We start from the raw sequence: 12,015 nt of genomic DNA, 5'->3' as shown, positions 1-12,015 counted from the left end.
TTTATGAGTATGATTATACCCTGTTCTTAGTTTTAGTAATCCTAAGACTTCTTTGGATAACCTCAGGGTATGTCATTTATCTATTGCTGCATGACAAACCACCCTCAAACTTTGTAGTTTAAAACAACAGTGATTTCTTATTTGTCATCAAGCTTCATGCTGTGGGTCAGGATTTAGGTCAGGGTTCAGCAGGCCAGTTCTTCTGCTCTGTGTGGCATTGACTGGGGTCTCTTACTTTACTTTGTTCAGCTGGTAGCACAGTTGAACTGAAACATCCAAGATGACCTCTCACCCTCCAGGCCCCTCTCCTCTAATCATTTAGTAGTCTAGTTCAGACTTCCTTACAACAAGACATAGGAAGTAGAAGCTACCAGTCTTCTTAAGCCTTTGACTCAGAAATCTCAGAACATTGTTTCTTCTACTTTCTGTTAATTAAAGAAAGTCACAAAGCCAGTTCTGATTCAAGGGGAGGGGGAAATAGTCTCCATCTCTTGATGTGAGATCTCTACCATATGGGATAGTATGAAATTGAACCTTCAGTCTTTCGGGTCTTCTCTAGGACTTGAAAACTTTTACTGAATGTGTAGACAGAACCCCAGCTGTCTAACTCTTTGTGTAAATTGTCTCTCTGTATACCCTTTTGTTAATAGAGGGGTATATTCTGGGCTTGCAGGTTAGAACCAGGCATAGTCTCACATAAAAAAAGTATTACAGCTGGTCACAATGCAGCGAAATGGCATCTTTTTCCAGTCTTACTTTAGGCACAATGTGGATTAAATTAATTTAAGGATCTCTTTCTGCCAAGACAGCATTCATCTTGGGGAAAATTCATTCCAAGGTCCAAATTACCAAATGGGTTTTGGAAGCCCAGCCAGTTGTTCTTCCCGTTTTGCCTTACTGCAGATTGAGAGGGCCCTCAAAGGGTAGTGAAACCCAAGAGGGAATGAGGAAGCCTGAAAGCTGAGCATTCAGAGGAAAGCTGGAATAGAACAACGCCCTCCTCTTGCCTTCCTGGCTGGAGCTTGTGCAATGTGGAGTTATCCGCCTGAGGCTTCCAGGGGAAGGAGCTGGAACACAGCATCTCTTTCCCCCCAGGTTCCACAGTGTACTGACAAGTCTTCCCTAAATCCAAAATCCTCTTTCTTCAGCCTGTTTGAAGGCTTTCTGTGTGGCTCTCACTGCTGGATGCTGATGACCGTTCTGTACATTCTTCGCAGATGCATGTTTTGGTGTGACCTTGCTCATGTTGATTCTGTAGTTCAGTTGTTTTTGCTAAGTTTCATGACACAGGTAATTGCAGAAATGAATCTCCTAGAAGTCAGTGAAGATGCTTTCAACTGCAAATTATAGAAAAAACCCAGACTCAATTCGAGCTAAACCAATGATCCTCCAACTTTAATATATATCAGAATCACCCTATTAAAATACCAGCTGCCGGGCCTTACCCCCAGAGTTTCTGATTCAAGAAATCTGGGATGGGGTCCAAGAATGTGCATTGTTAACAAGTTTCCAGATGATGCTAATGCTGAAGGTCCAGGGGCCACACTTCGAGGACCACTGACTTCATAGGAATGATATTTTATCTCACCTAAAAAGAGGCTTGGAAGTATGCGGTTCCATGATGAGTTAATTCAGTTACTTATGGACCTCACCAAGGACGTTCTTTCCATCTCTTCTCTTTCCTGCTGTCCATGTCTTGGATCTGTCCTGGTTTCAGGTTGGCTCTGGCAGTTCCAGGTATCCCATCCAGATCCAGATTAAATGACACTGAGAGGAAGAAGTTTGTGGGGCTTTCCCTCTATTGCATTTAAAAACAACAACAGAGAAACTTATTACACTTGGATTTGAGGTCATCAAGTTGAGTCAGAACTTCTAAATTATCAGGCTCCAGAGTCAAAGCTGCAAGAAGGGGCACCCAACAGGCAGAAGTGAAGGGGTTCCTTTTGAGCTCTGCCATTTCCACATGGAATTTCTTTTCATTTTTCCAAGTACTTGCTGCTTCCCAAATCTGGGAAGGATGGATCCTTCTGTGGCCCTGCTTTGCATCGTTTCCCACTTCTCCATGGTGGATTTTGGCCCTGGGATTGGCCCATCCCTCCCTTAGCATCTCTTTCTATTAAAGAATTGTGCAAGAGTTTCCTGCTCTGGGTGAGGGTTGGAAAGGAGCCCTCTTTCCCTCCCAGCTCAGAGACCCTGTGAGAGGCTGCAGGAAAAAGATTCTTAGGTGGTCTCTTCTGTGTATTCATCTAAACAGATTTGCCTTTCCCACCCCATCACCTCTTGCTCTTCTCCTAGGTGAAACTCGGGGGTAAGTGTACTCCGTGTGTGACTGCTCATGTAATCCTTAGGACTGATGTATTTCTCTGCCCTTCCACCATTCCATCCTTCCCTATAATCCCCACTGAGTCTTGGCCTCTCCTCCAGATCCTGCAAGCCCTGGGGAAGTCCTACCACCCCGGCTGTTTCCGCTGTGTCGTCTGTAATGAGTGTTTGGATGGGGTGCCCTTCACCGTGGACTCGGAGAACAAGATCTACTGTGTCCGAGATTACCACAAGTAAGAAGGGACGGGAGCAGACAGGACCCATTCGTGTAGGCCAAGCTGATCTCAGCAGAGTGAGCGGTAGAAACCAACAGAACTATGTTTGCCAGCTGCCCTTAGATCACAGTCCAGCAAAGGCTTAATGGTTTTGAGGGGTGCAGTAGGGATCTTGGGAGGTTGGTCAATGCCAGTGTTGACAGGAATGGGTTAAAGAATCATGTTTAGTGAGAAAAACAAAAACAGAGCACAAAAAACGAATAATCATATTCCTGGCTAGGCCTCGGGAGGAATCCACCAAGCGCTGTGGCTTCAGCGTTACCTAACTTCACAAGGCCCCTATGCAGTGCTGGTTCCCACCAGTCTTGGTTTGCCTGGGCCTGTGCTAGGCACCATGAGGGGTGTAAACAAATAGGTTAGTGCTGTCTCCAGAAGAGTGAGAGGCAGCCGGTGTCCTCATTGCAGCTGGGGAACAGATACTAAGGCATATTCCACAAAGTGAGTCAGGTTCCAGACATTCTGTGAGGGAGGAGAGCAAAGGGCAGGAGGCAGCATGGAGGAAGGCTCCATGTGGATTCCAAGTGCAAGTCTGACTATGGGCTTTGCTCCCAGAAACAACACAGTGTGCATTTACTGCTGCTTTGTTTCTCCCCGCAGGGTGCTGGCCCCCAAGTGTGCAGCCTGTGGGCTTCCCATCCTTCCACCTGAGGTAAGATGCCTTTCCAGACATGCTCCCAGGGGCTTCTAAAACATGAATATCTCCCTGGGCTCATTTACAAGATCCATGTCCTGTCCTTACATCTTTTAAGGTATCCTTTTAAAAATCTCAACTCTGGCCTGGTGCAGTGGCTCACGCCTATAATCCCACCACTTTAGGAGGCCTAGGCAGGCAGGAAAATTGCTTGAGGCCTAGAGTTTAAGAACAGCCTGGGCGACATAGCAAGACCTCATCTCTACAGAAAATTGTTAAAAATTAGCCAAGCATGGTGGCATGTGCCTGTAGTCCTAGCTGCTTGAGCCTAAGAGTTTGAGACTGCAGTGAGCTATGATGGTGCTACTGCATTCCAGCGGGTGACAGAGCAAGACCTTGTCTCCAAAAAAAAAAACAAAAACTCACCTTTGAGAGAAGTCACGTCCTCACCCCTCCTTGTTGACCGGCTTCCCCGCCCCAGTACCCTTCTTGTGCTGGTTTGTCCCCATGATCAGGTCAAACTCCCTTACCTGATGACTAATTCTTAGATTAGCAGATGAGCAGAAAGACTTGTCTTTTATTCATTTTTTAAAATAAGTGTCCATGTAGGTCTTTCTTTCAGTGTTGACTCCAGCATTCCAGAAGGAAGGGCTTCTGTCCCTCCCACTTTCCCTCTCATCAGCTTAAATGTATTCTTTTTCCAACAAGTACTCCTGATTACCTTCTCCTCCCAAGGCCACCTACTTGCTACCCCAAAACCCTCTTCCCTCCCCACCCTGTGGTACATCAAACCCAGCAGGCCCCTAACAGGTCTCTCGGGCGTGTTCTTGCTTTTCTTTGGTCCCAGGGCTCAGATGAGACCATCCGTGTTGTGTCCATGGACAGAGACTACCACGTGGAGTGTTACCACTGCGAGGTAGGCCCCTCCCCACCCGGCCCCCAGAGCCCGTTGTAGACATCCAAGAGAAGAGCATCCTGCGTTGACTGGGGCAAGAGGCGGTCAACAAGATTCTGGCAAGGTTCAGCCCTCTAGAACTTCTGTAGGAAATGGAGTGAAGGCTAGTTCTTGGGGGAGGTAGGAGAAGATGGAAATGCTCGAGGTATAAAGCTCTTTCTTTTGCACATTCAGAACTATCAAGTCCTGCAACTGTTGGAGCTACTATCCCTGAAGCTGCAGAGCTAGGAGGGTGCTGGAGAGCATGGGTTTCAGGTCCTGTCTGGGGGCCACATTGTCAGGCAGGTGTGCGATGTGGGGAAGGGACACCCTCCCCTCCAGCTTGTAGGCTGTTCTGTCTTCCAGAAGCCTGTTTCTCAGCCAAGCCCTGGAAATCAGGAAACCCCTTCCGGAAACAGGCATGTCAGCTGGTGGTGTGAAGGCAGGTGGGGTCCGCTTGCCCCTTGCTGCCCTGTGTCCCAAGATGAAGCAGCACTAGTACCTGATGACTGTTAGGAAAGCTAGGGGTCGCCCCTCACCAGCCCCTGTGAAGGGTGACCGTGAAATTTCAGCCACAATTAAGTGAATTCACCCATGGAAGGAGATTAGATTCATTTGCTGACCTTGTGAGTAGAGAACAGGGGTGTCCCTCATGTAGACTTGTCCCACTGCCAACACTGAAGAAATGGGTGGGAATCATTGCTGCGGGACCCCAGGTGCCCCAGGTCACTGCAGGAGAAAAAGGTGAGGACATTTGCTCAACAGGCCTCTCCACATTTTCTAGACCAGTGCTATCCAAAAGAAACATAAGGGGTCGGGCGCGATGGCTCATGCCTGCAATCCCAGCACTTTGGGAGGCCAAGGCTGGCAGATCACTTGAGGTCAGGAGTTCGAGACCAGCCTGGCCAACATAGCAAAATCCCATCTCTACTAAAAATACAAAAATTAGTGGGCATGGTGGCACACACCTGTAGTCCCAGCTACTCGGGAAGCTGAGACAGGAGAATTGCTTGAACCCGAGAGGTGGAGGTTGCAGTGACCTGAGATTGTGCTACTGTACTCCAGCCTGGGCAACAGAGTGAGACTCCATCTCAAAAAAAGAAAGAAATATGAGAGCAACAAATTAAAGTCATGGTATCATTTTAAGTTTTCTGGTAGCCACAATTAAAAAGTTAAAAGAAACAGGTGAGATTAATTATTTTATTCAGTTCAAAATATCCAGCCAGGCATAGGCCCGTGCCTGTAATCTTAGCACTTTGGAAGACCAAGACAGGGGGATCACTTGAGCCCAGGAGTTTGAGAACAGCATGGGCAACACAGTGAGACCCCGTCTCTACTAAAAATACAAAAATTAGCCAGGCATGCTGTGCCTATAGTCTCAGCTACTTAGGAAGCTAGGATCACATCACCTCACTCTCCTCTGGGTGACAGAGCAAGACCCTGTCTTAAAAAAATAAAAAGTCAAGGACCAGGCACTGTGGCTCACGCCTGTAATCCCAGCACTTTGGGAAGCTGAGGTGAATGGATCACGAGGCCAGGAGATCGAGACGATCCTCGCTAACATGGTGAAACCCTGTCTCTACTAAAAATACAAAAAAATTAGCTGGGCATGGTGGTGGGCACCTGTAATCCCAGCTACTTGGGAGGCTGAAGTAGGAGAATGGCGTGAACCCAGGAGGCGGAGGTTGCAGTGGAGCTGAGATCACGCCACTGCACTCCAGCCTGGGTGACAGAGTGAGACTCCATCTCAAAAATAAATAAATAAATAAAAATGAAAAATAAATAAAAATCTCACTGGGCGTGGTGGCTCACACCTGTAATCCCAACACTTTGGGAGGCCGAGGCAGGCAGATCAATTGAGGTCAGGAGTTCAAGATCAGCCTGGCCAACATGGTGAAACCCTGTCTCTACTAAAAATACAAAAATTAGCCAGATGTGGAGGTGTGTGCATAATCCCAGCTACTTGGGAGACTAAGGCAGGAGAATTGCTTGAACCTGGGAGGTGGATGTTGCAGTGAGCTGAGATCGCACCACTGCATTACAGCCTAGGAGACAGAGAGAGACTGTCTCAAAAAAGAAAAAAAAATCCAAATATTATCTTTTGAACATGTAATCAATATAAAAATATTACGCATGAGATTTTTTTGTAACTCCACAATTTATTTCTTCTAAAAAAAATAGGATATGTGTGCAGGTTTGTTACATAGGTATGTATACGTTATACGTGTGCCATGGTGGTTTGCTGCACCTATTGTCCCATCTTCTAAGTTCCCTCCCCTCAGCCCCCACCTCCCAACAGGCCCTGGTGTGTGTTATTCCCCTCCCTGTGTCCATGTGTTCTCATTGTTCAACTCCCACTTGTGAGTAAGAACATGTGGTGTTTAGTTTTCTGTTCCTGTGTTAGTTTGCTGAGGATGATGGCTTCCAGCTTCATCCATGTCCCTGCAGAGGACATGATCTCATTCCTTTTTCCCATGAGATATTTTTATATCCTCTTTTTGTCCTAAGTCTTGGGAATCTGCGTTTACACTGACAGCACATTTTAAGTGGTTCACAGCAAGTGTTGTGTGGCTGTGTCTCCTGTGTTGGACAGGCCTCCACTGGGCAGGAGCTGTGTTTCTGCACTGGCATTTCCTGCCTATACAGAAAAACACAGCACCCTCTGCTGATTTTGGGGACTGTGACCTTCAGGTCAGTCTTGCAGTCTGTTTTGATTTGCTTCCCCTGGACATGTCTGCCTCCCCCCAGGACTGTGGTCTGGAGCTCAATGATGAAGATGGCCACCGCTGTTATCCGCTGGAGGACCACCTGTTCTGTCACTCCTGCCACGTGAAGAGGCTGGAGAAGAGACCCTCGTCCACAGCCCTTCATCAGCACCACTTCTAGCCAGAGCCACTTGCAGACATCACGGCAGGGGATGAGGAGCCGGGGTTGCTGCTGCTGCTTCCGGTGGGCCCTGGAGTGGAAGTAGGGTAGGGGAAGAGGAGGGGTGGAAGGGAGAGTTCCTGTGAGCATGTGTGGGGTGCCTTTCCTTTAACCAGGGAGGTGAACACTATCTGCCTGCTACATGTATTTTCCAAGTGCTTTTCTCTGTTGCCACATTTTCCTCAGGTTACTCAGGAAAACGCTCCAGCATGTGCGTAGCATATGACCTGAGGTTGCATCATTGCAACAAAGGAATCCTCCTGTCCCCTCTGGGAACATTTCATGCTTCTGAAGGAGAGGTTCTTATTGAGCTTGTTTCACAATATCCCCATGAAGGGACAGCTCAGCTGCCAATACATTCACCCCTTTCTCTTCCTTCAGGAAAATACCTATACCCAAGTGCCCCCTCCCCCCATATATATCATGGCATGATTTAAGTCTTCTTTTCACCCAAGAGCTCCAGTTCTTCTGCAGAATGGCTGCAAATTGAATTGCATTAAGGCAAGAAGGAAGCTCTAATATGTGCTTTGTATCCTAAGACGAATTTGCTTAGAAAGCCAGAGGCAAGATTTGAAATAAGTGAGGCAGGGTTTCCTCCTTAGACACTGACAGCATTCTCTGTGCCCCTGCAAATCCTTACTCTCCTAAAGGTGGCTGAGGCCCCGACAGAAATTTGCCCTATGTGAGTAAAACATGCTTTGGGAGAAGAACTTGGTGCAGGCACCAGGATTTGTTTTTTGCTCACGTCTTTGTGCTGTTTTTCTCTGGAGTTTTCAAGAGTCAGTGACTTGGAAGGCCACTTCTGCAAGGCAAGTCTCAGGAACCCATGCAGGTACATCACTTACACCTGTTTTTAGCTTATTTAATGACGGGCTTTTGGGAAGAACTGCCTGCATACTGAGAGACAGCTTCTTATAAACAAGGAGAGTTTTTGTGTGTGCGAGATCTCTAAGCCAGCGTGGGAGGGAGTGCCTCAGGATAAGTTATTATATTCATTTTGTTGGTTTCTCTCCTGCCCAGTTCTTGGCAGAGGCATTATGTTGGAAGAAACCAGTATAAGGTACACTGCTTTTGTCTGTTTTTTTAGTTGTTTCCCTTCACTTTCAGTCTTCCACACACAAAAAATACCTCACAGATAGAGCTTCACCAAATCACAGATTCAGGAGGAATTTGGCTTTCACACTGGACTCAGATGTCTTCTTCAGTGTGTTGGAAATCACTGGCTTCACACAGGCCCAACTCCAGCTGGTCAGGGCAGAGTGATTGTAACTAAAGGTCAGCGGAGAATAGATCAGATTCAGTGCTTTTACCTTATGCATTTCAGTTTCCTGGCTCCCCAGGGTGGCAGGAGCTGAGGGAGGGCCACACACTGGGAAGATTTCAAGACCACTCTGTGCACTGAAGAGGTAAAACTTGTGCTGCAAGTCACATCGCTGAGGCTGGAGGTCAATACCCCTTGGTATTTTGATTAGAAGAAGCTGCAAAAGAAAGGCAGCCCGTTTTACCATTGCCAGCCAGGCTGGGGACACGGGAGCCGGTGTGTGCACTCTGCCTCCTCACCTTGTACCCAGAGCAAGAGGACTGGGTGCTGGGCTGCTGAGGGTGGTCAGTGGAGCCCCTAGCACATGTGAACTCAGGCTTTTCATTGGGCCTGGCTCTACTTCTAGGCCATGTTTTGACTCATTTGGTAACCATTGCCTGTAAAAAGCACAGAATTGGTGCCGTGGATTATCCCTTCCATGTTGATGAAATTCATTCTGTTGGAATCCTTTGGCCAGATGTCACTTCAGCCAGGGTGTGCATTGTCATTGGTTCTTTTTCACAGGCTGAGCCTCCTGAAAACCCATGAACGCTGGGGTTGGGGAAGTGAACCCTGAGGTGGGGACCCTCTCTTCCCATCAAGTCATCCAGCTCAGTGTGGGCACGGCAGGGGGGTGAATGAAGCCAGCCAATGTGTTAACCTGTCTCTGTCAACCTAACAATGTTGGCCTTACTGACACACCTTTGCTCCATGTTCAAGACCAGAAGTAGCTGGGATTTGTTTGCAAATTGGGTAATTAGTTTAAAAATCTGTGATTACATTTTTAAATGAAATTTTTAAAGTGGCCTAGATTGAGGTGATTCAGATAGGTTTGCAAATATACCATTTTATATTGTCGAGAAAGAACAATAAGGGAATTTCCAGATGTCCTAGAAATCCTAGCAACAGATTTCTCTGGTTGTCAGTTTCCCTGGAGAAGGTGCCAGGTAGGAATCTCCGATCAGTTGTTTTTCTCCCCACTTCAGGCCCTTGCACAAAAGCCATGAAGAGGTGTTCATCTACCTGGTATTTTAAATATAAATTATTAGCCAAATAGAATTGTAATGGGGTTGTATTTATGGGCGCCTAGAAAGCAAACACAAGGACTTGGTAGGCCAGGAAGAAAAGGTTTTAAAATTTAGAATGAATAGCTCTCCTGGATTTTCTTTTTGACAATTCTTGGACTTTAGATAAAACAAGGAGGATTGTGGCCGGATTTCAGATCCTAAAGCCAGCCTTCATCTTAGGCCTTTGCCTCATCGTGCCTTTTAGGTTTTCTTACCCACTGTCTCCTGTTTTGTCTTTTTCTTCTTTTCCCCTACCCCTATCTTGGGACATTCAGAAACTGCCTGGGTGGTTTGAGAAGAGACAACCCAGTTTGACCTGCAATATAAGGATCCATTCGTAATCTCTCTCACTGATGTTATTTCCCCATCTGCTGTCTTGGTTCATCTCACCACAGAAGGGCATTTAGTCCTAACCAGCCATCGACTGCGTATGGCAGCAGGGTGGCACTTCCCATTTCTCTGTGGTTAGTGCTCAAGTGAAAACCTCTTTCAGCTGAGTCCTCTGAGCTTCTGCTGTTGAGTCCTGGGTGGCTGATGGAATGATTGAGGAGGTCTGGTCACCCTCAAGCGCCATCATCACCTTGTTTCTGTGGGCTTGTGTCACACAAAATGAAGAACAGAAATGTTAGGACTTAAGAGAATGTTTGGAATTCACACCCCTTTGCAGTCCTTTCAAGGCTGCTGCTATGTGCTGTGTCCCATGCATGTGAAAGTCGAGCTGTGATGGCTGCTGGGACCCCTGCAAAGATCATGTGTGAGAATTGAGCACAAGACCACAGATTATTACTGCTTGATGCACTTGTTAAAACTCTATCTGCCAGGAAACCAAATTTTTTTTTTTTTTTTTTTTTTGAGGCAGGACCTCACTCTGTTGCCCAGGCTGGAGTGCAGTGGTGCAATCTCAGCTCACTGCAGCCTCCACCTAGTGGGTTCAATTGATCCTCCCACCTCAGCCTCAGTAGCTGGGACCACAGGCGTGTACGACCACCCCTGGCTAATTTTTGTATTTTTAATAGAGATAGGTTTCACCGTGTTGCCTAGGATGGTCTGGAACCCCTGGGCTCAAGTGATCTGCCCACCGCCACCTCCCAAAGTGTTGGGATTACGGCCATTAGCCACTGTACCTGGCACAATTTTTTTTGTACCCTCCTTTATGCCAAGAATCAGTCCTAATTTCTTTACTATGTGAAGGAACTTTTAAAAGTAACAGAAAAGGCCAGGCACAGTGGCTCATGCCTGTAATCTCAGGCGCTGTGGCTCATGCCTGTAATCCCAGCACTTTGGGAGGCTGAGGTGGGTGGATCACTTAAGGTCAGGAGTTAGAGACCAGCCTGACCAACATGGTGAAACACTGTCTCTACTAAAAATACAAAATTAACCAGGTATAGTGGCGCATGCCTGTAATCCCAGCTACTTGAGAGGCTGAGAGGCAGGAGAATTACTTGAACCTGGGAGGCAGAGGTCGCAGTGAGCCAAGATGGTGCCATTTCACTCCGACCTGGGCAACAGAGCGAAACTCTGTCTCAAAAAAGAAAAGAAAAGAAAAGAAAAGTAAAAGAAAAAAGAGTGAAATATATTAGCTATCTTTTATTCTGAGCCAAAACTTGACAGATGTGGGAAATCTCCATATAGTGTATGAAAATTTCATTGTACAGGGAAATTATTTTCCTCTGTGTCTTTCCTTTTACTATAAAGTGATTCAGAATTTTACTGTTACTATAAAATTATGCAAAGTATTGTGACAAAACTGCATCAATTTGTTGACTATTAAAGTGCTCCTTGAACATTATATTTCCCGGGTCTTTTCTGTGTGTGGAGTCAGCAAACAATGCTTTTTGCTACCTGGACTTTGTGTTCTTTTACAGCTCTGGATTCTTAAAAGTACCACATGGGTATCAAACCTGTGAAGGGTATGAGATTTTACCCTACTTGCAAGCTAACAAAGTGAGCACACCACATGGATTCATGGATCCTGGCAGAAGTTATGAGACTCATAGGTCAGAGACAAAGGACAGTGTATTATAGCAATAGCAGTGGCCAGATTATCAGCATTTGCACTGGTTCCCTAAGCCCCAGGCCTCATGAAGAGGGCCAGGTGAGACCTGCACACACAGTGGGCTGCATTACAAAAGGAACCCCCATGCTTAGGGAACCCTGGCATTTGATCATGGGCAGTAAGCCTGCCTGACTTTTGCTCCAGAGACAGACACTATCTGTCATCCAAGACTGTTCACTAGATAAACATCCTTGGAAATACAAGTCTGGAACCTGGCACTAGGTGCCTATTCTTACCAGATGTATAAAAATGTGAGAGACCGGCCGGGCGCGGTGGCTCAAGCCTGTAATCCCAGCACTTTGGGAGGCCGAGACGGGCGGATCATGAGGTCAGGAGATCGAGACCATCCTGTTTAATACGGTGAAACCCTGTCTCTACTAAAAAATACAAAAAAAAAAAAACTAGCCGGGCAAAGTGGCGGGTGCCTGTAGTCCCGGCTACTCGGGAGGCTGAGGCAGGAGAATGGCGTGAACCCGAGAGGAGGAGCTTGCAGTGAGCTGAGATC

General features: G+C 46.8%; 1 protein-coding gene across 1 annotated transcript in view; it reads left to right on the top strand.

Moving 5' to 3' along the window:
* LIMD1 (LIM domains containing 1) overlaps nucleotides 1–11,243 on the top strand; it is a 111,918-nt gene extending 100,675 nt beyond the window's left edge. The window contains exons 5-8 of the mRNA XM_011981096.1: nucleotides 2,425–2,555; nucleotides 3,195–3,246; nucleotides 4,076–4,144; nucleotides 6,911–11,243. Of these exons, the coding sequence (XP_011836486.1) occupies nucleotides 2,425–2,555; nucleotides 3,195–3,246; nucleotides 4,076–4,144; nucleotides 6,911–7,048 (390 nt within the window). The 3' untranslated portion in view covers nucleotides 7,049–11,243. The remainder of the gene's footprint in view (nucleotides 1–2,424; nucleotides 2,556–3,194; nucleotides 3,247–4,075; nucleotides 4,145–6,910) is intronic.
* The last annotated feature ends 772 nt before the right edge of the window (nucleotides 11,244–12,015 follow it).

Source organism: Mandrillus leucophaeus, unplaced genomic scaffold (genome assembly GCF_000951045.1).
Source record: "Mandrillus leucophaeus isolate KB7577 unplaced genomic scaffold, Mleu.le_1.0 Scaffold22, whole genome shotgun sequence".
Taxonomy (NCBI): Eukaryota; Metazoa; Chordata; class Mammalia; order Primates; family Cercopithecidae; genus Mandrillus; species Mandrillus leucophaeus.
The sequence above is the reverse complement of the archived record's forward strand: the minus strand, read 5'-3'. Positions and strand labels throughout refer to the sequence as shown.